We start from the raw sequence: 25,161 nt of genomic DNA, 5'->3' as shown, positions 1-25,161 counted from the left end.
CATTGCCACCAGGCTGTGCACAAAGGAATGTGACACATGTACTTGTACTTTCATTGACTTTACAATGCAGGACTAAATCTATAAACGTCTGCAGTCGCCTCTGCAGAATCTGAACAGACAATTAATAATTAAAATATTCAGGTAAGCAGATGGTTAGCTAGTAATTTTTCCTGGGATTACCACAGCTGCATATCTATATATTGTTAAAATCCAGGTTTGCCAATGCTAAAAGAGGATTGACGGTTCTATGAGTTGTGAAATTCATAAATTCATGAAATCATGTGATTTCTGGAAACTCTGTTCAGGATGCTTTGAGTCTCCTTGTTCTAAACCTTTTATTGAACTTGATACATTATTAGACTGGACCCACTGGAGCGAGGCACTAGAGATTTATGTGATGGAAACCACGTATGAAGTAGACAGTGGTGGAAGTGATGTTAATTTTTTTGTGACCTTAAGGATATACAGACTTGTATGATTAGATACCAAAAGTTTTTTTTACTTTGTCCATAACTCTCTCCCATTGACTAGAAGGAGATAACTTGACTTCAGACATTTGGCTTTTGCCCATTCAACATTAGTCTGTGACAAAATGGGAAAAAACAAAGAGGAAAACAATTTTGCAGCTGGTAGATCATACTAATTAACATACTCCAAAACAGTCTGTGTATTGTGCTTCACTGCTTTCTGAGGAGTGGTGTGCTGCAAGCAGACATGCCAAAATTGCCTGCAGTTTTAACCTGAGAACATTTTGGAAAACTTAAGAGTTTTCTTTGTCCTCTCCCACACACTTCCATGAACACCTTCAGCTTTCCTCATGACTGGAACTCTAAAACCCCTGCAGGAGGAAGCTCATCAGGGCTCTTTGCTGTAGCTTCATCCAACAACATTCAACTGTTTTGTAACTTCTCAACCAGAGAACATTTTGTTTCATAGAGAGACATCATGGCTGGCACATGAACAACACCTAAAATGCCTGCTGCCAATTTGTTGTTTGTTACTTGGTTTATTAATTAAGTTACACAAAAGATCTGGACAAAGACCAACAGGATTTTTTTTTGTCCCATATTTTGGACTGCCTGGCCAAAGCAGAACAATTGCTGGTGCAGAGATACACACGAGTCCCCAAAGGTTCGCCCCATTCTTTGACTAAATCACACCAAAGCTTTGCTGCTTGACCGCTGTTGTGAACTTTAGTAGAGATGCACCATTGGGCTATTAATTAACTTCTGTATAGATCTGATCAGAGCACACTGGTGCTAAAACCTTTTGTTTACATAAAAAATAATCAAAAGCCACATAGTTTTGAACCAGAAGAATATTTCTTCAAAACCCAAATTTGAAATTTAAACTTCAGTTTGGCTCACTGGATATTCTTCCCTGTTTCTACAAACTTTACATTGCTTTGTTGTTGTTGTTGTTGGTATTTTACCTTCAATTTACACATGGGATCTCATGTGGCTTCTTTTTAGCCTAATTATATATGTATTAGTATATTAGTACATATACATAAATATGTATATATAAAATCACTTTTCCTTACATTTGCTCATTTCTAATATATTTTTTTTTCCAAAAGGATTCTATTTGATATCAAGATTCAGCTGGCATGCCAGAAGATGCAATTGCAGATTTTTAACTGCTCCAAGACAGTATAGTTACATGTCTTACAACAGAGACACGAATTTACATACAAACTGTTATTTTGCCTTGTATATCTGTTCCTAAACATTTTTTTTGCCAGAGAAAGAAATTTTCTGTCGAAATTTCTGCAGTGGATCAGACTAGGATTCAGTTTAGTTCAGTAGTGTGTCTGAAACAGGCTCTGATCAGCCTCTGAGGAAGGCAGCCTTTGGGTTATGAGGTAATCTTCCTGTAGAAGTTTCCTCTTAAAATCACTTTATGGGCTGAAGTGTGAAGTACTTTCCCCTAATTGTGGATGTTCCTGTTACCCATATAAAGCTAAATTCCTCAATGCCATCAGAGTTTGGGCCTCACTGGTGCTTTGTGGCGGGCAGTTGCACCTGCTCATGAATAGATCGAAGAAGAGCAGAGCAGTGTGTGGTTCAGCCCTCTACATGTCGCTCTGAGGTATCTTGTCTTTTGTACGAGAAACAAGACTTTGCCAGTCCCTTCCTATGATGAGAGGCCTTACAGCAGACAAGTCATTTTTGTTACTGATTCCAGTGGAAACAAACACATTCTTCAGATCTAGTGGAAATTTAGGCATTTGGACTTCCAAAAGCCAGTTGTGTATTGACAGCAATTTAAAAAATGAAAACATTCTGACATCATGTCACAGTGTAGAAGCCAATTCTTCTTTCATTTGCCCTCATAAAAATCAATTTACATAGTTAAAAATGACGAGAAACCATTATGCCTGCAGTGTGCTTAATCAAGGTCAGGCACTGTCGTGGCGTGTTGGAGGTGGTTTTGCCCCAGTATCTCTCTGAAACTTTCTTCTGTGCTGTTAAAAAAAAATAGCTTTGAGGAAACACCAGTCATTTCCACTTCATGCAATGAGGGCAACCGTGAGAAAAGCAGAAATTTGTCCCACTATATACAGTATGAAAATCCTCATCCATACAGTCCTTTCTAGAGTCATTCCTAACGCTTCTTTCCCTGAAGCTTTACCGTGTGGTTTTAGTCATGTACTGCGAGATGCAGCCACCCGAAGGACCTCAGCACTGCGGATAAAACCCAACCTGTTCCACAGAACAACTTCCGAGCACCAGGCCCGATGCCACGGGCCGGCAGCACACGACTCCGGGCAGGAGGGGCCGGGTCTCAGCCCAGCGGCTCCATGGCGGCCTCGGGTAGGCCCGGGCTTTCTGAGCCTCCGCCTGACGGGGTCACGGCAGGCCCGCGCTGAGCTTCAGAAACTGTAATATTGCTCCATCTTCGGGTAAATTACTTTTTCCACAAGCAAACCCGGACGCTTCGCCTTTTTTTTTTAAATTTTATTTTCTTATGCGGGTGCAGGTTCGATACCCCCGGGGCCCTCCCCGCCGCGGCCGTTTCCTCCGCGCATGCGCGGCGCGCAGCCTCCAGCCCGCGCTCTCCCCCCCTTCGCGCACATCCGGGTCCCGGCGCTGGCCCCGCCGGCGCCGCCGCGCCGCTGTCCCCTCCGCGGGCTCCACATAAAGTTTTGTTGCGAGCGGGCGGCCCAGCCGGAGCCTCCTGCCTCACAGACACCGGGCCCCGTGTCGCTGCGGCGGGGAGGCCGCCTCGCTGCGTGCCGGGTGGGTCGGGGCGGAGAAGGGGAGGGTGGTTGGGGACGGCGGGCGGGTAGGGGCGCTGCGCTTCGGGTTCCCGGCGTGGGGGGGGAAACGGGCCCTTTGGGAAAGTTGAGGGGCTGAGGCCACCCCGGCTGCGTGGGCCCGGTGCTGACAGACTTTTGGGGCGTCCCGGGCCGTGGCTGGCGGGGGGGGCGGAAGGAGGAGGAGGAGGAGGAGGAGGAGGCCGGTGAGCGGCGTGTGGAGGAAGGAGCAGCCGGGGAGGGAAAGGGGAGCGCGGGATCGCGCTGCGGGGCTGTGAGAACACGCTTCGTGCTGATAAAAATAAGTCTGTGCACGTAACTGTAGGAGCAAACTGTTGCAATGCTAATGAGAGACTCGGTGGTTTATGCCTTTTTTCTTTTCTTTTCTTTTTTTTTTTTTTTAAATCGAGGAACTCTGCTCCTGACTGGAGCAAGGCCTGGCCAAACGAGAGGGGAGAGTTAGCAATTCACACGTTTCAAACCCGTCGGTAAAGAGGCCATGTCAGGGCACACACACCTTGGCCTTCCTTGTGTGCATCCTGTCCTGACAGCAACCTGACAGCAGATGGACCGCTTAAGCAATTTAGAATGGCAGTTTTTGTTTTCTGTGGGTTGTAAACTTAATACAGGGCTTGTGGTTAAAAGCACAAGACTGGAAATCAAGTGATCAGTGCTCTGTTCCGTTTGTGTAGCGTCTGATGTGACTTTAAGTTGATAAAATGAATATTTCTCAGTAAAATGAGACAGGGAGGAACTGTAGTAATTAAATTAATAGGTTCAAAAATAGCTGTTGAGTCTTTTGATGGAATCTGTAGGGATTTAGAGGCTTTGATGAGTGAATGACTTGGGTTCTCTGCTTTAACAAAACCTCCAAGGAATAACTGTCAAAATTTGCATCAACCTGTAAGTTTTGTCTTGCTATGGGAAATTAGATTGTTATTATGTTATGTTTTTAGATGAAATCTCTTGCTGGTTTGTATCCCTTTCTTAATTTCAGATAATATACCTGCCATGAGTGGCTTTAAAATACTGAAAACTGAAACAAATGGTGCTCATTGCAGATCTCATTTACAGAAGTTCTGCGCAGAATATCCTCCTAATATTTTGAGGGATCACAGAATTTGATTGAAGAGAAGGCGGGGAAAGGTGCAAACACACTTCTCAAACATGCTTTTGCAGTCACGTGCCCATGCTCTTCAAAAGCTGTAATACTTCATGAAGTTGGCAGCTGGTGGTAGTGGAAGTTAATAGAAGCAGCAAATAACTTAATTGAAGATGTTCATAATTAGTGTGTTGTAACTTTGGAGAATGCTCTGTCTGTGTAGGGTGCTGTTGGATTTAATGTCTTAATCTCTACCATTTGATAGTGGTTTACTCTTACCTCTGATATTAAAATTTTGTTCACTTGGCCTTGAAATTGCTGCTAAGTGCTTAATGGTGCTTATTTTTGCAAAACAAAACAAAACTCCAACAAACCATGTGCTGATTGGGCTACCTGCTTTTGCCAAGCCTTTATTTTCCTTTAAAACGTGAAGAAAATACATTTAAGAGAGGAATTTTCTTACTTTCTAAAGACAGCTTTCCTAGCGGAAGCCCAGGATGGACAGTTGGGATGAGGATGAGGAAGAGGGGCTTCCTCTGCATTTCTTTCTCTTGATGACAGAAGATCACAGCAAAAGGGCGTGATGCTGCCTACAGCTGTGCTGGGTGGTTTTTGTGTGAGGTTTGGAGTTTTAACCTCTGATGGAGCCTAAAGGAGCTATAACTGTGGACCCTGTACTGCTTGGTTATTGTTACGAAGTCAGGTTTTTAATCTTGCACCTTGAGTGGATGATCTCCTGTGCGGAGTTTTCATGGTGATAGAATATTATCAGAGCTGCAAGAAATTCTGTCTCTCAAGATGGAGTGCTCAAGCTCTATTAAGTGTAGTTTGTGGTTTTGGGTGCATTCAATGATCTTTGCCAATTATGTTGTGATCTTTAATATTCCAGAGGACACTTTTAATTTCCTCTATATTTTCTTTTTAGTTAAGAACTCTTTTTGTTGCTGTTGGCTGAATTCTATACCTGCAGAGATACTGCTGTGGCACTTCTGTGCATGTCCCTGTATCTTCCTTCCCTGCCAGTTGTTTCTTTTTTATTAAAATGCAAGATTCTTCTAACTTCTAGGATAAATTTGCTAAAATTAGTTTTAATGTATTAATGTTTCCTCTTTAAAGATCTTTACATGATTTTTAACAGCAATATGTGAGAAGCTCATGCTCAGAATTAAAACATTTGTTCTTATGTGATCTGAGAACACTCTTGGTATTTCATGGCTAAATTTGATAACTCGTTAAAAGCAAGTTGAACAGTTAATTTAAGACTTTTGCAGTTATCATTAGCTGCAGTTCAAGTTCCTGCACTGTTTTCTGGAGGCCTTTTTAGCTGCGTTCCTGTGACCACGTGGAAAAGTTTGGCTGGCACCTCAGCGTGCTTGACCAGTGTGGGTTGGCGAGGTGCGGAACGCTGCCTGCCAAGTCTGTGTCCCTGCTGACCTACCACCAAGGTTGAGCCTGCCAGGACTGTCATCCTTGACAGAGGATCTTTGTCAGAATCGCTGCTACTGATCCACCAACTATGAGGTAGTGTCTCTGAATTCTGGGTCAGTGGATGTCACAAACTGACAAATTTAGAATACTTTGCCATTCATTCATTCTGTGGAAGGGGGAAGAAAAAAAGCTTGCTGAATTACTATTATCAGTGTTCCCTCCAAATCCTGTAGCTTTTGTAAACTTGTCAGAGTCTTAATGCAATTCAGTTGGAGTGGAAGTGTATATGCACACATATATACATCTTTATTTTTCTTTCCCTCCTTTAGAGCTTTAGGAAAGTCTGTCCAGACCCTGCTTTCAGGTTACACTTCTTGTTGTCAATTCACATTTTCAGTGGCAGTATTTAGGGTCTTATTCTTTAAAGTCTTGCATACGAGCATCTAAGTTTTGGAAGGCTTTGTCCAGCTTGTTAATTTTTTAACATAGAGTTTGTGAAAAAGTATAAGATGTCCTTTTATTTTTCCTTTTTTTTTTCCTCCAAGTGTACTAAGGTCATTCCTAATCACCCACTTGCCTGTCCATGTCCACTAACCTACCACTGGAGGCACAGGCTTTTGTTGTCATGTTTAGTGAAATTCGGTGATGCTCTTGTATGTAATTTTAATTAAGAAATAGATGCTAAATTGTAGGTATCTGCTCTGCTTAGAGTAGATCTTAAATAACCTTAAAAACATGAGGCATTTTCAGAGCAGACTTTCAGATGTGCTGACTGCTCTTGATGATGGCATTTTTCAGCATAATGCTTCTGTTGGGAAGTGCCAATTAGCTGAAATAGAAGTGTGAGAAAATGCACGGTTCTGACAAAAGACTTAGGGGAAGAGATTTTGGTTCTAAGAAGGAATTTGTAGTTTTTGAGAACTTCTACAAAAGCTAATTGCTCAGTAATTAGAGTTGTTGCAGAGGCTGGGGCCACTGTGAGCATTGGATTTTTTGTGTTCTAAGTGGATGCCTTAGGAAGTAGATACTAACTTTTTTAGGCTTAGGAAGTGTTTGGTTTTACTCCCCTCCTCTGTATCACAGTTAAATTCAAATTTTGTCATGATGTGAAACAAATTCAAAACTTTGTCCTTTGGTTACATTTTTTCTGAGGTTTTCTTGGCATCAGCTGGAAGTGAGGGTGCTTTTGAAAAGCAGTGGAGTTCTATTAGTGAACTCTTTTGTGACGTAAATCACTTGTATTTTTTTAAACAGTGATTTTTGAGAAGACTTTGAGGAAAAAACCAGAAACATCGCTTTTGCAACCGGAGCTCTGTGGCTTTGATGCCAGTTCTTCTATGTAGGATGTGTTATATGCTGCTTGTGCTTGGCCATGTCTGAAGTTTTCAATAAATTTTTTGTTTGGAGAGCAGTCACGGTTAGTAAAATTGGTGAGGAGACCAGACAATTCTTCTCTGTTCTTGTTTACATGTATTATTAGTTAGAATATATTGCCTTACAAGGCATGTTTGAAGCAAGGAAATCTAGTGTTAGTCTAAAGCATTTATCATAGGTTTGGTGAACTGCATGTGCATTTGGATATGCAAGCCCAGTTCTGATGAAAATACTACAAGTTCCTTTTTGGTATCATTCATAAAATCTCCTTTCATCTTTACTTGCCCTTAAGGGAAAGAGGGGAAGATGATGAGTTAAAGTTGATATTCTTCGAGTAAGATGTTGCACAGCGTAATTGAAAGATTTTTTTGTTGTTGTTGAGTCTGTGGTAATGGTAGGGAACATATAGGCCCTTTGAGTTTATTGCCCAAATTCTTTAACCACTGTGTAACTTTGGGGTTTATTTTGTCCTTGATGTACATGGAGAAACTATGTTTCTTTTGTATTTGTCCTCAAGAAAACGCTCTAATGAATGCCATTACATGGGACTCTGTGCTAGGCTACGAAGTCAGATAAAAGCCAAGCACAATCCTGCACAATTCCTGTCAGGAAACTTATAAGGAAAGAAGGACCTTAATAAACCCAGGTGAAATTGATGTGCTAGATTGTAATTGTAGGTAGTTTTAAAGAAAACATTGATAACTGAAGGTAGTATGATATGCTGTCTTATACTGTAATTAAGTTTCTGAGCTTTCTATATGAGTGTGTAATGTGTTAATGTGTGTATGGAGTCAAAATACTTGAGCATTTCTAAGTTGAAGGGACAATAAAGTCAGGCACAAGAGCTGACTGTAAAACGCAGTTTTAACTGTGAGTCTGCAGCAGCTCGAATGAACTACCAATTGTGTAGCTACTTATAAGTGGTGGTTTGTTTATGTTATGAAATTGAGTCTCAAAGCAGCTTCTAATCATGAGTAGGGATGGTCCTTGTTTCAGATTGCATATGATGCTACAGGAAGCTTACTTAATTTGCAAACAAGTAAATTAAGCAGGAAAAGAACAGTGCTTGTACATTTGCAGTATAGGCTTAGTATTGACAGTAGGAAACGATGAACACCAGCAGTTGTTACCCATTTTATGCTTGTGAAAAGCATCATTCATTGCTGCACTACTCGGGATGATGGGCTGCTTGGATAATGGTACTTTAAATTTAGATTTTGCAGGTGGGAAATTAGTTTGGAATCAATGGCAGAACATTTTACTTAAAAAATGCATCTCGTTAAAATAAATACACCACACATAATTCTGTATTGATCTGTTCTGCTGTGAGTCCCACTTAGGCCCTTTTAGCCGGAAGAATCTTTGATAGCAAATGAAATCAATCTGCTAAATTTGCTTGTTTAATATAGTAGGGTAAGAAAATCTTGGAAGAGGAACCAGAAGGTCTTTGAGTTGCTTAGAATTGGTGATGGTAGGTGGAAGAAAGTGTATTTCTCCCATCATTCACAAATGAAATGTAATTTGTAAATTCTGCTGTTAACCAACTTTGTTTATATCTAGCTGGCTTGATGAGGTATTAAGAAGGGGTTCAAACAATGGACCTGTTCACACAACTAGTTTCCTTCCATTTGCTGTAGTCAATAACAAGAACTTTTAATTTATAAATAATGCCTGCCTCGAAGTCTAACTCTGCAAGCATGAATGTGGAAACTTTTTTTTTTTCTTTAAGAAGTTGCAACCGTTTTGATCAAGTCTGTTACAATGCTTCTGGGATATTTGTTCTGCAACATTTTGCTTGATAGGTATTCAGACTAATGTAAAGTTTTCAGAGCTAATTATGTTACTCCAAGCAGATTATTTTTTCTAAAATCACAGTTTATAGGACAGAATCTTCTATCAAAATTCTTCTGACGTTTGCCCTACAAATACTAGTTAGTGCAATGCATCATTTTAGTAGAACTATTCCAGCTTTCTTTGCTTTTAGTTAGCTTGTTTATTCCACAAGCATACTTGCGGGTAAATGATGTTGAAGTTATGTACAACCAGTAAAATTTCATTCCTAGGTGTTGCATGTTTGTTCTCAAAATACTAAAAACAAAACCCAAAATACTTGATCATGGAATAGAATCCTAGATCTGTAAGCTTGATTGCATGATATAGGTGGGGCAGATGTGATGGAATAGATCAGGGTGGCAACAGTCGAGACATTTCTTAAAATCTTATTAGAGCTCAACTTAACTATAGAAATTTCTAGTGTCTTCTGCCTTGATGATGCTTAAGATTCTTTGAAAGCATAGCTGAGAAACAGAAATAGAACTTTTTAATTGTCTTCTTGCTGGTCTGAGATTGTAGGTGGGTTCATTTCCTTTTTTAGGGGTGTGAGCAACTGCTGATAACTTACAGCTATTGAATGTACCCAAGGCTTGGAAGTTAATTGCAACTATAAACAGCTTTTACTTTTTAGAACAGTAAACTTTTATTCCCAGTAAAAGAATAAATTTAGTCTGAGTTCTTGGCCAAGTTTATCTCCCTTTATGTATTTCCTGTTACTTTGAAGGGTGCAAAGGTTCTCGTGTGTAATAGTTCTAGGGAACTAAATTTATACGTAAGGTGCAGACATATCTTTATTTCTGAAGAAATAAGGTGATATATAATTGATGCTGTGGTTATGTTTTTCTTTTTGTTAGTGTTTTTTTTTGTTTGTTTTCAATAGGATGTACTGAAGCAGTGAGAAACTTCTTTTAATTTCTTTTATTCATTTTGTTCTTATGAGAGCTTAGGAAGAAAGATATTCAAACAGTTTTTCTGTTTGTTTTGCTTTTCCCATTTTTTCCGTATTATTGAAACAAAGCTGAATGATCAAATAAGTACCAAGAGGATTGAGCTACTGCATGGAATAAATGGATTTTTATTTTTCCTGTAAAGGCTGTTTATAAGTTTTTAAACTTACATTCTTCATTTTAGCAGTGTCCTTCAGTCTGTTCTCTGTTCTCCTCACCTCCCTTCTCCCCAGTAGAAAATCTGGGATGATTACGTGTGACATTGTAAGTGCTTTGTCTAGGGGATGTTTGCTGTATGTTTGGCTGAGGATACCTAATATATGGTTCTGTTACAGGGAAGTACCCATGTCTGAGGGAGCTTGTAAATGTGCCTAGACACTTTAAAAAGCCTTATCAGATGATTTTTATTTAATCAAAAATGGGAGGAAAAGAAAGATCCCCTTGATTAAAGGTAGCAGTCTAAGAGAAGCAACACAAAGGCACTTAAATCTTGCTTTCTCCCCACACACACACCCCTTTTTCTCTTATGTGCAGATTTGTTGTCTCGGGGTATGTTAGGTGTTCTAATTCACCACGGTTTGTCAAAAGTTGAGAGACAATGTTGTTTGGCAGTCTCTGTAGCAAGAGAGGAAGCATCTTTTGTTATTGACATCCTTTCTCTTAGCTCTGCTCTTGCTTTTTGCCAGCTGCTCATTGTCTATACTTGCTTATTTAGTATTCACAAGGGATTTTACAAGTTCTTATCAGTTCGTTGCCACAGCACATCATTTCCTCTTGTCATCGTTACTCCTTAAATTGGTGGGGGAAGGATTTGCTTTAGATCTGGGGAGTGGTAGAAAACACCACCATTCATGAACACTGTTGGAGCTGCTCAGCTCTGTTCTGCTCCTCTCCCTCTGAGGCAGTTTGTAGTAAAGGTCACATTTCTCCTACTTACTCTGCCATGCCTTCTCTCCTCCTCCCCTTTTTTCTGGGGAAAAGAAAACGTTTGTTTTTTGTTTTTTTTTTCTTTTTTCCAAAGGCTAAAAATATCCAGTGCTTCAAATGTTCTTCTTAAAAGATATAAGGAAGTGCAACATAAAAATAGCCACAGCTGAAAAGGTTGACCACCTTCTTGAGTGGCTGGGGAGGGGTTGGCTTGAGATTTTTATTGGTTGTTCTTTTAATTGCTTTTTGTTTGATTTTCTTTGTGTTATCTACAGTTTCTTTCTCTTTTTTAATACTTTTCAAAAAATATAGGCTACCTAAGTAGAGCTCAAAAACAAATAGATACTTTAGCAATTTTTCTTTTGGGAAATAAAAATCTGTTTGAGAAACTGGGTGCTTCTATGAAGTACTGACTGTGGAACTACAGGTTCCACTGTGCCTGTTCCCTATTTCTTCAAAGCAAGTGGATGTTTTCTGGTGAAGCACTGTGACAGGGATATCATACCAATTTCAAACCATATTCTCCAAGCCTGTCTTCTGAAGGAAACATGTAGATTTAAGACACGTTTTTAACAGAAACTGTGCTGTCCCTTGACTATACTTTTCCCACTAATCAGTAATGCAAGAACTGGGGACTTTGATCACATTTTACTTTATTTAGGTTTGGGATCAGGTCCTAGTAGTTCTGGGATTCTGTTTTGAAACAGAATCAGGTGCAATGGCTAGGGTTGAAACAGGTGTTCTTTTAATATCCACCCTTTTGTTTTACCACATTCTTGTTTACTAATTACTTGTTAACTTTTCTTCCAATTTAGTTCTACTAAAAAGATTCGATCATTATTTTTGATGTGAAGACGTCACTGGCAACTATATGTTCATTCGTCAGCCTCCAAGAAATAATACACCTCATCTATGGCAATAACTGCTTTTGGTATACACTGACATTCATTTGAAAAAACAACTAAACAAAACCAAAACCAAACCAGACAAAACATAACAAACTTTGAAGACTTGTGTCAAATGACGTCAATGGCCAGTTTGTTCTCCTTTACTAGCCCAGCTGTAAAGCGTCTGTTGGGCTGGAAACAAGGAGATGAAGAGGAAAAATGGGCAGAAAAAGCTGTTGATGCTTTGGTTAAAAAGCTGAAAAAGAAAAAGGGTGCTATGGAAGAACTGGAGAGAGCCTTGAGCAGTCCAGGACAGCCTAGCAAGTGTGTTACGATCCCCCGCTCTTTAGATGGACGACTTCAAGTTTCTCACCGGAAAGGCCTTCCCCATGTAATTTACTGTCGTGTTTGGCGTTGGCCAGATCTACAAAGCCATCATGAGCTGAAGCCATTGGATATTTGTGAATTTCCTTTTGGATCTAAACAGAAGGAAGTCTGCATCAATCCATACCACTATAAGAGGGTGGAAAGCCCAGGTATGTCTATCTAAAACTGAACAAAATCTCCTCTTATTCGCTCCCTTATCCTCCTCCAGTACTGTATAACAAGTTATATGTGGTATATGGGAGAGTTTGGAAGAGGAATGTTCAATGTGTACTTTTCTAGTGGGGTTTTGCGGAGGTGTGTTGTCCATTCTGTACCAGCTGTTTTTCTTTGTGGTAAATCACACTTTTCCCACAGATTTCTTAAACTTGCTAACCTTAAAGTTGGTAGCAAACTCCTCATTCATAAGAAAATAGGAAAGTAGTAATCAGAAGACTTTACTTTCTTGGAGAAACTTGTTTAAAAACTTCAGTCCTTACAAGGAGGTTGGTAGCCTTCTTTCAGAGGCTTAATATTTAATCAGTGAATAACATGAATTGAGGAGATTGAAAAAAGAATTCTAGGGTGCAGTGTTCCCCACTTCATTTCCCATTAGCAGGCAGAAGCACTGAACAGAACTGAGTGATGATCAGTTAGAACAAGGTACATACCATATTTGTGTCAGGTAACAAGGCTACTGTTAAGGCATGTTGCCATGGGAGAAAGTAAGGAGGATTGTGGTTATGAGTGGGAGAGATGAATTATGTTGCTCTGGAAAACATAGTGAAAAGTTGCTTCCGTTGTTCTACAAAATGGTTGCAATTCTACTGCAGCTGGCTCTAGTGCTCAAGTGCTCTACTGTAGCACTTGAATTCCAGACTCCAACACTCTTGAGTTTGAAAGTTAAAACTTCAGCTTAGCAATAGTTACATATTGTTCTATAGATTTTATTTTTCCTCAGTGAAAGTGACTACATGTAACTATATAGTTTGACTATAGTAAGATAGACTGTATTTCCATTTTTACTGATTTGATAATGTACACATACAGTGGGTTTGGAACATCTAAATCAGTACTTGGGTACATGCTACGTGGCATTTAAAAACAAACAAAAGCACACAAAAACCCACAAAAAAATCAAAACCAAAAACCCCATAGGCAAAAATCTACTTCCAATAGCATGAGATACTAAGTGTGGTATTGCTCTGAGTTTTGCAAGAGTGAAGATTGAGTCTTCCCTGAAGTATAATGTAAAAAAATAGAGAGGATGGAGTAAAGGCATGACAGATGAATACTGCCCTTTCCACCTCACCTAGTGTTGAAATTTTCATGATGAGCAGAATAGCACATTATTTGTATCTCTTCTATCTCAGTTTTTAATGGAAGTTTCTCTGTTTTCTGGTTTGTTTTTTCAGTTCTACCTCCAGTGTTAGTGCCTAGACATAGTGAATTCAATCCACAGCACAGTCTACTAGTTCAGTTCAGGAACCTAAGCCACAATGAACCACATATGCCACACAATGCGACATTTCCAGATTCTTTCCAGCAGCCCAACAGCACTCCATTTTCCATTTCACCGAACAGTCCCTATCCGCCTTCTCCAGCCAGCAGCACTTACCCCAGCTCCCCAGCTAGCTCTGGACCATCTAGCCCATTTCAGCTACCCGGTAAGTAAAGCCTAAATGTCAGCTCCATAAAAATAATTGAGATGTCACATGCCATTGTGACATACTACCTCAGGAATTTGTGATAACTTGCAATAAATTGCTTTTCCATTTGCATCTTGAGGGGTTTTCTTCCTAGCTTTGTCACTGGTCAGAGTTAGTTGTTATAGTTTAATTTTTCCAAATGTTTTTTGTCATGGATACCATCGTGGTGAGTTATTTTGCACAGCTTCAATGTAGAATACCTGATACATACTTGGGAAGAATATCTGGCATTGATAGGAAAGCAGATGTAGGAGACTGAGGAAGAAGTTCATTGGTGTCTTTCTCTGAATAAAGACACATGTGGCCTTTCACTGGAAAAAACAGAGCAAAGTTTTGATAGGAACTTCAACAGATTTGGGTGAAAGTAGGGGAAAAAAATGAAGGGGCAAAGGAAAGAAGTCTTATTGAGTTTGTCTGGTTGTTGGTGTCGTTTATAAAGCAAAGAAGTTAATAAATAATTTGCTTCTCCAGTAGCACAGTGGCCTCATCTTTGTTCTTTCTGGTTGCCCAGTGCTGCAGAAAGAGTGTCCATTAAGTGGGGTGTCCCTCCTGGATAAGGACTGTGATCACTGGGACAGATGCATTCATGTGTGTGGAGGGAATTTCTGAAATAGGGGTTAATAGTGTGTTGGTACACTGCATTCTTCCATTCAGCACAATAATCAGAGATCCACACTTTTATAATGAACTCAGCCTACAGAAGCAGCAGAAAAATACCTGGTTTAAGGCTTTGTTATGCTACAGCAAATACAGTTATCTCTTCTACTACTTCTTTCTTTTTGAACAAGGAGAAGAGGGTAGGCAAGAAAGCTGATGATGTTTGTGTGGAAAAAAAGTGGGAACTATAGCTGTCTTGCCCAGCTGCAGGACTGCAGCTAAAGAAATGACCAAAAGAAAAAAGTACATCTCTTAGTGTTCCTCAAGTGTCTGAACTTGGTTTTAGCCACATAGGTAAGAATCCAGCTGTTGAAGGAGGTTACTGTAAAGACACTTGGCTGGGTTGTCTTTAGATTACTTTGAAAATGGCTCCAAAAGTTTTAATGTCTCTTGTTCAAGAGTATTTTTGTGTGTTTACAACTGTAGAATGAACAAATACGTATAGTAAATTGAGGTTTATTCTGGTTTATTCTTATTTTTCCATGTTTGTAGCTGATACTCCACCTCCTGCATATATGCCACCAGATGACCAAATGGGGCAGGATAATTCTCAGTCTATGGACACGAGCAATACAATGATCCCTCAAATTATGCCAAATATATCTACCAGAGGTAAGTTGTATAGTATGGTATAAGATTAACGTAGTTTGACTTAAAACTCATGACTCAATTTGAACAAATAACTTCAAATGGCCCAGTAGAATTTATTGACAAGTGGAAGTGTCTTCCAAGGCAAACTGGGGCTACAACAGGAAGAATTGAGAAATAAAACTTGCTTATTTGCATCTCTTCTTTTTAAAGCCTCAGGTGCACAGTGTGAATTTTTTGTTTTCCAGAATTAGTCTTTTCTGCTACTTTTGCCTGCTGTTAGAATTGTATATGCACAAAGGCTGTGAAAATTGAGTCTCAAAATAGCAATTAAAACAGGTTTTTTTAGAAGTGGGCAGAAGAATCATGTTTCACCTGATGTCACAGTCATCTCTATTTTTTTTTTGTAGGTTTTTTTTGTTGTTGTTTAAAATCAAGCTTAAAATAGGAAAGTAATTATAAAATCAGTGGACTAGCTAAAAATGCATGAAAGTAAAAATCATTAAGATCTTAATCAGGACTGTTCTTGCCCATCATAACTGTTGACTAAGCTATTAGTTATCTGTTGATAGTTTAGAACGCCTGCTTTACAGTTCTTAGAGTTAATATTTTAACATTTATGTAAACTGATATTTCCATTTTGCTCATTTTCAGATGTTCAGCCTGTTGCCTATGAAGAACCCAAACACTGGTGTTCGATTGTGTATTATGAATTAAATAATCGCGTTGGGGAGGCTTTTCATGCATCTTCTACAAGTGTCTTAGTAGATGGGTTTACAGATCCCTCCAATAATAAGAACAGGTTCTGCTTAGGTTTGCTCTCAAATGTTAATCGCAACTCAACAATCGAGAACACTAGACGACATATTGGAAAAGGTAAAGCCTGGTTGTGTTACACATGCTTAAGTTCTTGTTTTTATTTCAGTTCCTCTATACTGCAGTGATTATTCTCAGCTAATATATCACAGATTGCTGCTATTCTTGTCTACCTCTTCAGCATCTGAAGACAATTGACTTAGACATAGTTTGATTCTAATTAGTCTAGGAATTGCATGCATTTTTCTTTGGCACTAATGTAGGAGATTAAATACTACCTCTTCCTTACCGACCTATATTGTCACAGGGGCTTGTTTGTTATGGTTAAGGATAGTCTTTATGTAGAATTTTGTGTTTCGGCACCAAGAAACATATTGCAGGACTTCTGATTTTCTATGTTATAGCTACTGCTTAAATCAAATTCTCCATACCACTTTACAGTATATCAAAGATTTTTTTTTTTCGTTTTGTTGTTTATGCAAGGCAATACACTGTGGTCTACAGTGTCTTCAAATATCTTGCATGAGTTGGCAGCAGGACTTTGAAGTGCTAATGCAAAACTGCAAGGGCTGATTTGTCTGAGTGAATCCAGGGGGTGTGTATGTGTGTGGGAGGGATTCCTGAAGACAACAGGTTTTGCAAGATCTTCTAGTGCTGTTTGGCTGATAGCACAACTAGGTGCGTGGTTTTCATCTTTGGAATGTGCCTGAATTATCTTAAAATGTAGTAGTCTTCCTGGATATCTCCTTTTTTGTAACTAAGTCATGAAAAGAGACCCCTGTTTGCATTGTACATGTCTAGAGGCCTTTTTAACACCTAAAATAATTCGGTACAGTTGGTCTTGAGTTGTTTTTTTTTTTTTTTAATGAAAGTTACTGTTGCTTGTTATATCTCTTGAACACCTGTCACTTATCAGTCTTTTAATTAGAAACTGCTATAAATTTGGCAAAGTTTTGTAGATAATCTGTAGACCACAAGATATTAATATCTGGTGGAAACTTGGCTCTGCAATTCTGTTGTCCAAGAAAATTTATTATTGTTTATTGTGAATAGTTTTCTCAAGTTCTTTTGTTTGGGCTTGCCCCTTTCAGTGGTACTAGCAGAGGAATCTTGTGCATCCACCGAAGGTCAGAAATGTAACCAAGAGCCAACATCATGTTGTAGAATAGTGTTGATTGCAATGAGCTCTAAAATATCTACTTCTCTAATACTAATTATTAAACTAAAACTTTGCTTTATGGTAACAGTTCTGAGAACAGTTTGTTTTGGGATAAATGTTGTTTATTTATGGCTTTTGTTTGGAAAGTCTGAGTTTTTTTCCTCCTTAAAACTACTCCATCCTATTTCCTCTTTTTTTTTTTTTTCTGTAGAAGCGTTTCATTGCAAGCATGACTTCCAGTTGTGCGTTGGATTATTTTTTAAATGTCTGTTTTCTTCTCAAACTGCTATATTATCCAGTTCCTCTGTTCAGTGGTCTCACAGGTCTTTCCTCAAAACACGTTAGCTAGCACATTGTGGTCCCTGTCTTTTTAAAGAAATAGGGTTGTGTTGTGAAAATGTATTCTTGCCCTCCTCAGATATTGTAACAGCCATTTATAGTTGATGAAGCCGATGGTTCCTCTGCGTAACCTTCATCCTACCTTAGTCTCAAGTGGATCTAACAATGTTCAGTGCTGCTGTCTGAAAGATCAGCTGGCATCTGTTGAGGTGCTGCAGCCTCATCTGGCAAACCATGGGATAGTCTGTAGGGGATTCTCAGGGTGTTGCAGGAAGATGTGTCAAACTGAACTATATCCCAGCCATGTAATGGTGGGTGGGGGAAAGGGAGAAGCTCTGGAGTAAGGAGGTGAGAATGTCAACCAAAATAGGAGTGTGAGAATCCGTATTGGGATCCTGAAATGATCAACCGCTTTTATATATTAATTTTTATTCAGATGTAGTGTAATATTGGCTTCAGAACATGAAGGGAGGGAATAGCTCATGTGCATAGCTGAATCCAGGCAGATGTGATAAATCTAGGAGCTCTGTTGATTTTTAAGATCTGTAAAGCCTGATGGTATTTAAGTTGTGCAACTAAATGGACTTAACTCTTCTTTTGCCTGATAAAATACGTTAAAAATCTGAGCAGACTATGGATATACTTTCTCGTTCGTGTCTGTCACAGCCCCTTCTCTTAGGCACTTTGATTTCTGTTGGAATTGTCATAGGCAGAAGCTACCAGTTTTATAAAACTGAGTTTTAAAATCCCCGTAAGTTCTCTAGGAAAATACCTTGACTTGTGACAGTAGTTTTTTCATTCTATTCTGTAATTGATGAGAGGAGGACATCTAGTGGCTGATGTATAATGAGACCTACTGCATTTGAAATGAGAAAATATGTTCTCGTGTGGGCTAAAGAGCTTTTCTGTGAAGCTTTTAAAACAGAAAATTTACTTTGTCTCTGATTTCAAGGGAGCTGTATGAAGTACTCCTAGGAAAAAACCAATTTGAAATGTTTTTATCTTTGCTTTCAAGGAGTTCATCTCTACTATGTTGGTGGAGAAGTCTATGCTGAGTGTTTAAGTGACAGCAGCATATTTGTACAGAGCAGGAACTGCAACTACCACCACGGCTTTCATCCAACAACTGTGTGCAAGATTCCTAGTGGATGCAGCCTGAAAATTTTCAACAACCAGGAGTTTGCTCAGCTTTTAGCTCAGTCTGTCAACCATGGGTTTGAAGCAGTATATGAGCTCACCAAGATGTGCACCATTCGAATGAGTTTTGTAAAGGTAAACAAATTATGTATGGGGCATTTAAATTTATTGTGGATTTGAGTATTCAGCAGTAATTACATTAGCACTGTAACAATGCAGCAAAGCTATTCTGACCTGATGTGGTTCTCAATGAAAATGGTTAATTTGGGAGGAGGGAAATTGATGCAAGGCAGTAAAAGCACAGATTGCTATATTGAATGTTGGCTGTGTATTTAGTTATTCAGTATTCAGGACAGGGATTTAATCATTGTGGTTGCTGTAATTTTATTAAAGGAGATTTGAGCTCATGCTCTAAATTTGAAAGAACAAAGTGAACTACAAGACCACTAAAAGAATGTGAGTAGAGAGGAGTGTAAGTGATTGCAGGAAAAATTGCAACCCCTCAACCCCTTCAAAGATGTTAATATTGTTTAAAAATTGACAATGGAAAAAATACAATTTGAATTTATACTGCTATTCATACAGTTATGTTTTCTCAGTGTTGTTCAATCAAGATGCTGTCTGTTTCAGATGTAGCATGGAGCCTAGGCTTGGACCTTACCAGGGGTTTGTGGGTTTGTGTCTTGCCCCAAAGATGTCTTGTTTGTTTTGTCAGCTATGATAAATGCTGCTCGGTTAAGGAGTGTGGAGGAGGGAGAAGCAGAAGAGAGATGTGGCCATAGCCAGGGGTCATTCTCCAGTCAGCAGTGATCTCCACAGAGCAGCTTGTGTAGTGCAGACAAGTCTCGGTTCAGGCTTCTGATGCAGCCTCCCTGCTGCTTCTTCCCACCCTCCTTTTTTTCCAGTTAGATAAGAACTGTTGCTAGATTGTGAGTTACCTTGAGAGAAGGATCTTAAAACGTGATTTCCTGCTTCTTGTTAGTACAGTTATTTTGAAAGACAAGCATGTTCTCAACTTACCGGATAACGCTTTGTTCGTTTTTATAGGGCTGGGGAGCCGAATATCACCGACAAGATGTCACAAGCACCCCATGCTGGATAGAAATTCATCTTCATGGGCCCCTCCAGTGGCTGGATAAAGTACTTACGCAAATGGGTTCTCCTCTTAATCCCATCTCATCTGTTTCATAGTGCTGAAGTTCTGTCTTCAGCCTTATTTTTAGCGAACTTATTCTAATTATAGAGAAACTTCCAGTGTGGATACTGTGAGCTATATGGAGAATGGATCTTACGGTTTAACTATTTTTTTTTAAATCCCTTTGTGACCAATTCCATTGTGTATAGCTAATCAGTTTTACATTTCAATTTGTTCTTGTGATGCTTAAGTGACAGTTGAGCCCTAAGGGAAAAAAGTCTATTGAAAAATTCAGAACACTTTTCCCCTCCTTCAAGTAGAACTTAAACAGGCATATGTCTTAACTGGAAAATTTTTTTCATTTTGTCCTGTAGGGACAAGAATTATGAAGACTGACTTCAGAAAATAAATACGTATCATAGTTTGGGATTTTCTTTTTAAGTTTATGAAACTGTCTGAACATGTGCAACTCCAGCTGGCAAGCTGTATTTTTAGCATAGTTGTTTAACATCTTAAGGTTGACATCTGTCATAAGCAAAATTAGACTTTATTAGGGCTAATTCGCCTCAGATTGAACAATGTGATTTTTTTTTAAGTGTACACGTGAAATATACTTTTTACAAATATTGGAGTGGTGTAAAAACACTTGTATTGTCTATTGGAAAATGCTGTCATAAACACACTGTATATTAATACAGAATAGCAGTTCTTAGCCTTTTCCCACTTCAGTTTTGTAATAGCTCTTTTAACCACCATTTTAAATAGTAATTCATACAAGGTAAACACCTTGCACGTTTCTGGAGTAGTAATTCTTGTTTTGCTTTGATTTACACTCATGCCATTTGGATTTGGTTGCCAAGGCTATTTCTTTTTAGGTACCCTTCTCTATTTTAACATAAACACTACTATTTGTAAATGGCAGTGCTTACTACTTTTTGGAAGGAATAAGTTTTTTGTTGTTTTCTTTTTGGTGTTCTAGCTGTTTATTTTACCTGTCTGGAATTGATCTGTGTTAGGCCTTTTAATCTCTCAGTAGACATTACGCAGTATTAGTGATTACACTGTATTTAATTCACTTTCAGTATGAGTTTGAGTCTCTTTGAAGACTGTGAGTGGCTTAGCAAATTAGTAACTGAATGCAGAAGCTTTTACTTCCAGATCATGTAACTTAATACAGACCTGTTGGTAATGACCAAAAGTAGTCACTTCTTTGTAGCCTACATGAAACAGTGGTCTTGATCCTGTCCCTGGTGGCAGATGTTCGATCAGAAGACTTGTAACTGTAGTTGGCAGCTTTATGGGGTGGAAGGACTGCATTAATATGATGATGAAATTTCTCTCTCACATGTAAAGAATCCTGTTGCCTGTGCTGTTGTATTACTCAGTAGAGAATTTAAACACTGTACTAAACACTAAAAGAAATCAGTTAAATAATGTATGCATATTTTTCCCCTCTAAATAATAAGAAAGGAGGCTGAAAGAAACATTCTAAGAGAATTAGAAGTGAAGTATATACAAAATTTATTTGCATGCAGAAAATGATCTATTTTTTAACTTCCCTCCCTCCTTTTTCTTTTTCCCAAACAGCCCTTCAGAAAAGGGTTCATTGTTTGGGGGAGAGGCTGAAAACTCCAAAATGCAAATACTTACTAAAAGATGTGTTGCAGTTAATTACTGCAATCCTGAGATATTGATTGCTTACACAAGTTCTTGTGTCTTCTATTGAATGACAGTTTCTGCTCAAATGTGGAAATCGTGCATCATATGGTACCTAAGTAACAAATGATCTTAAAGGAATAAAGTTGTTTACGTGTCATTAAAATGCTTCTTATGAAATGCCTTAAAGGAATAAACTGTAATACTTCTGCAGAACAGTAATGTTCTCTTGTACAGGAATTTCTGTATTACTTGGTGTTTTGTGTTTTGTTACTTTGTTGTTTTTTTTTTTTTAAGCAGTTTCTTGAGTGTGTTTAAAAACAAACAAGGGAAATACCATTATTTGCCACTCACCTTTGGGGTCTTCTCTTTAATTCTTTGGAACTGCAACCTGCAGATTGTTCTTTTGATGCGATAAGTTGCATAAGATCAGGCTTCTGTTTTCTTCTCCCCAGGCCTGACTTTCAGTCAATTTGCTGCATATATGTATTTGACACTACAGGATTTTTTTTTTCCTTTACTAGCTTTTATAATAAATGTCATGGCACATTGGATTAAGGAAAGTTGTAGGTACAAGATTTTACTTTATCCAAAATGTTTTTCACCTGGCTTTGTGTCTGTTCACTTGCATGTTTAGAAGTGGCCAATGAAATGACTCAAGGCCGGGTGCTGAAGTGGCTGTTCCTGAGCCAGGCTGGTGCTCAGTGCTGGTATTGTGCTTAGATTGGCTACCCAGGCACTGAACCGTAATTTCTGCAATAGTATCCAGTTAAGCCACTTCTGATGCTGTCATTGAAGTTCTCTGTCATTTTTTTTGCTTATGTACATATTCTTGAACTGTAATACATACATGCTGGGAATATCTGTGTGAGTGCTGATTTTGCCAGGGTAGGCTTGCAGGAGCAGACCCAGGGAGGTTTGTCTATGTTCTACTTTTCCTTTTAAGTAGAACTTCTTGAAAACTTTCTAGTTAGCAAATTTTGTGTGCTACTGGTTCATGGTATTTCTAATCATGTGTAGTTTATCTGTGCTGCTGGTACAAAATTCAGGTATTGATGCACAGAGGACTTGCAAGAGAACTGTTTGATCCTCGTGATGTTTTAAGTACAGCAATAGCAGTGAGTGCTGCCTCTGTTGCAGCATAATTGTGTATAAGTCACTTCTTGATCTAGATGGAGGGGTGTGGAGAGATTGAATCAACCAGTAATGTGGTAGTGGAAGATGGAGCCTTCCCAGTATAGCCCGGCTTAGATTTAATGTTACTCTTCAATGAAAACTGTTTTGGCTTTCGTAGTGTATTTTCTTCTTTTGGGGCATCTTTCTACTTTGCACCAACCAGAGCATTAACGAACAGCTTTGGCAATACCAGCAAAGAGTCTGAACAGGCACGTACTGAAGTTCTTTCTGGGTTTGCTGTTACAGTCACTAAGATAAGGTGGTAGCTGGGATATTCTTCCTTAGAGGACTTTAGTCTTGCTGGTGGTCAATCCGGTGCCTTGTGTAAGTACTACGTTCATTTAATTACGTTAGGCCTGAAGTAGTCGTAAATGAAGGGATGACACTGATTTGTAGTATCAATAGGACCAAAATAAAGCTTTCTAGTATGACTGACTGATGAGAGACAAATCTAACAGAGCAAAAACAGCCTATTAGTCAAAAGAATAGTGAACCAGCCCATGTGTTATGATTTGGTATAGAATTGTTTAAAATACTGGAATTCTTTTGGGTTTTGCTTGAAGCTATGATTTTATTTTTTCTCCCCCACAGTATTCCAATGTGAAAGTTGAATATTCTTGGGCAGGTACTCTCACAGTGTAAATCTAGAGAATTTTAAACTGTGTCAGGCTTTCTCCCTAGTTTGAAATAGTATTTTTTTCCCAGGATATTGTTTTAGTTGCCCAAAGTGTTGCTAGTGATGGTTTTTAGGAAAGAAACACCAAACAACAAAACAAAACCTTTTCTAAATGTTTTACTTCAAAAGACATGACACTTTTTTTTTTCTTGTAGTTGTGAAGTTTCTGTTTAGGAAGGTAACCAGGTAACCCATTCTGAATTCAAATCAATAGACCAAACCATCAGATTACAACATAATGTTGCTTTATTGTGCTGCTCCATAAACCTGCTTCTGTGTTTGTTGCAAGCATAACCTTTATGCTTTTGTTTACATTGTAGGAAACACAGTTCTAGCAAATGAGGTTTTTTTTTTTTTTCATTTAACTCTAAACGTCTTTTTATTTTGTTAATTTTAAAATTACTAGGTTTTGCTATGTTATGTTTTTAAAGATATTTTTTGCATACTGCTGCTCGTATTTCAATAAACAAAACAAAACAACCCACAGTTTTTTTCTGATTTCCTTTCTCTGTAACTGAGTACGTCTCAAATATTTATTTACAAAAGTTGGTTTATGAGTTCTTGTAACACTGGACACTGATGCCTTACCATGTACAGATTCCTCCTCGTACAAATGTGGTCTTGTAATTTTAAAAATAGTTTTCTATCGCTCTTGGGTGATGCAAAAGCTGCAGTTCTCACACAGGCAGAGATTAAATTATTGAACTCATTTAAGAGTCTTCATTTGTGGGGCTTGTAGAATGCAGCCGGTCAAAACCTGTAGTTACAGTAACAATATAAATTTGCTGGTATTTATAAAAAAAGTGTCAGTAGTACCAAAAAGAATGGGTAAGATTTCAGCAACACTGATTATTGTGTTTGGGTTTTTTTAGCCTTGTGGCTTATCACACCGTTTTTAAACGACTGTCATCATGTCTCAATGTGTAGAGCTTTAAACTGATGAGTGGTAGCCTTTTCATGGAAATGATGGCTGTTCTAATAGCTCTTGAAATTCAAGTACTGTTCCAATAAAATGGAAACTTAGGAGCATTTTAGTAAGCTGAATTATTTGATTAGTACCAAACTGAAACACAAGTGTCGATACCGGTTGATCATGTCTGTGATTGCCGGTTCAGGATGTAATTTGGTGAGCAGATGCTGCCTTGCAGCAGGACTCCATCTCACTTTCTCAACAATAATACCTTTGTTCCCCTCCAAACCTAGAGCTACATTATACTAAGGAGGATCCAGCCACTCGGGTAGGTTCTTTGAGTTTTTTTTGTTAAGCCTCCTGAAACCCTGTGGTTTGTTTCCAAAAGAATGATTGCCATGTAAAATTCCCAGAAGATTTATTATGATCTTGTTACCTAGAGGATAGTCCAATTCATGAGTAACATTTGGAATTAAGTGTTGCAGTGATTTGTTGATTTTTCAAGAAACTATATGGACTTGTATTAATAGCTTTCTATATAAGTTAAGGTAAATTAAATAAAAAAAAAATCCTGCTTATTTAAAAGCTTTAAAATATTTTATAGAAGTGAAGAGTCTTACTAGTGTTTCTGGGGAATTAAGAGTATAGGAACAGATGATAATTGCATCTCTTAGCTCGCCAAACTAACCTGTGAAATTGTTAATTCAGGGGTTTTTTTCAGAGGAAAAAAAGCTTTAGGCAAAACCCACCTTTTCCACCCCCACTCCAACCTGCATTGTGTGTTAAATGAGTCACAGGTTACTTCTGTTCACTGCTGCGTAAAAAGCAAATATCTCACTGGCATTTAAAGTGATTAAATGTCGGTGTTCTGTGCCAAGAGAAATCTGCTGGTCTTGTCCTGGAGCGCTCCCTGCCCTGTTGTGGCCACCAACCCTTCCCTGTCTGACAGCATCCCCACAAGTCACACTCAGCTAGAAAAGCTGTTTCACAGAAGTTAAGGGAATTAGGGAAATTAACGCTTAGTGTAGGTACTCTGGTCAGAGGACATTGGTGTTGAGACGGTGCTCTAAACCAGGCTTTTCC

At 38.7% G+C, this 25,161-nt stretch overlaps 1 protein-coding gene across 1 annotated transcript; it reads left to right on the top strand.

Annotated features, from left to right (window-relative positions):
- The first annotated feature begins 2,717 nt into the window (after positions 1-2,717).
- SMAD5 (SMAD family member 5) lies at positions 2,718-23,834 on the top strand. Its single transcript, XM_080353520.1, has 7 exons — positions 2,718-3,242; positions 11,686-12,293; positions 13,536-13,787; positions 14,979-15,098; positions 15,729-15,950; positions 18,404-18,660; positions 19,573-23,834. The coding sequence occupies exons 2-7, from the start codon at positions 11,891-11,893 to the stop codon at positions 19,714-19,716; spliced, it is 1,398 nt and encodes a 465-aa protein (XP_080209646.1). The 5' UTR covers positions 2,718-3,242; positions 11,686-11,890; the 3' UTR covers positions 19,717-23,834.
- The last annotated feature ends 1,327 nt before the right edge of the window (positions 23,835-25,161 follow it).

Source organism: Nesoenas mayeri (genome assembly GCF_963082525.1).
Source record: "Nesoenas mayeri genome assembly, chromosome: 14".
Lineage (NCBI taxonomy): Eukaryota > Metazoa > Chordata > Aves > Columbiformes > Columbidae > Nesoenas > Nesoenas mayeri.
Note: the sequence above shows the minus strand (reverse complement) of the source record. Positions and strands in the feature narration are given on the sequence as shown.

Coding starts and splice junctions, on each gene's coding strand:
- SMAD5 (XM_080353520.1), top strand. CDS start 11,891: ATGACGTCAATGGCCAGTTTGTTCTCCTTTACTAGCCCAGCTGTAAAG. Junction 13,788..14,978: donor TAGCCCATTTCAGCTACCCG/GTAAGTAAAGCC, acceptor CCATGTTTGTAG/CTGATACTCCACCTCCTGCA. Junction 18,661..19,572: donor TTCGAATGAGTTTTGTAAAG/GTAAACAAATTA, acceptor TCGTTTTTATAG/GGCTGGGGAGCCGAATATCA.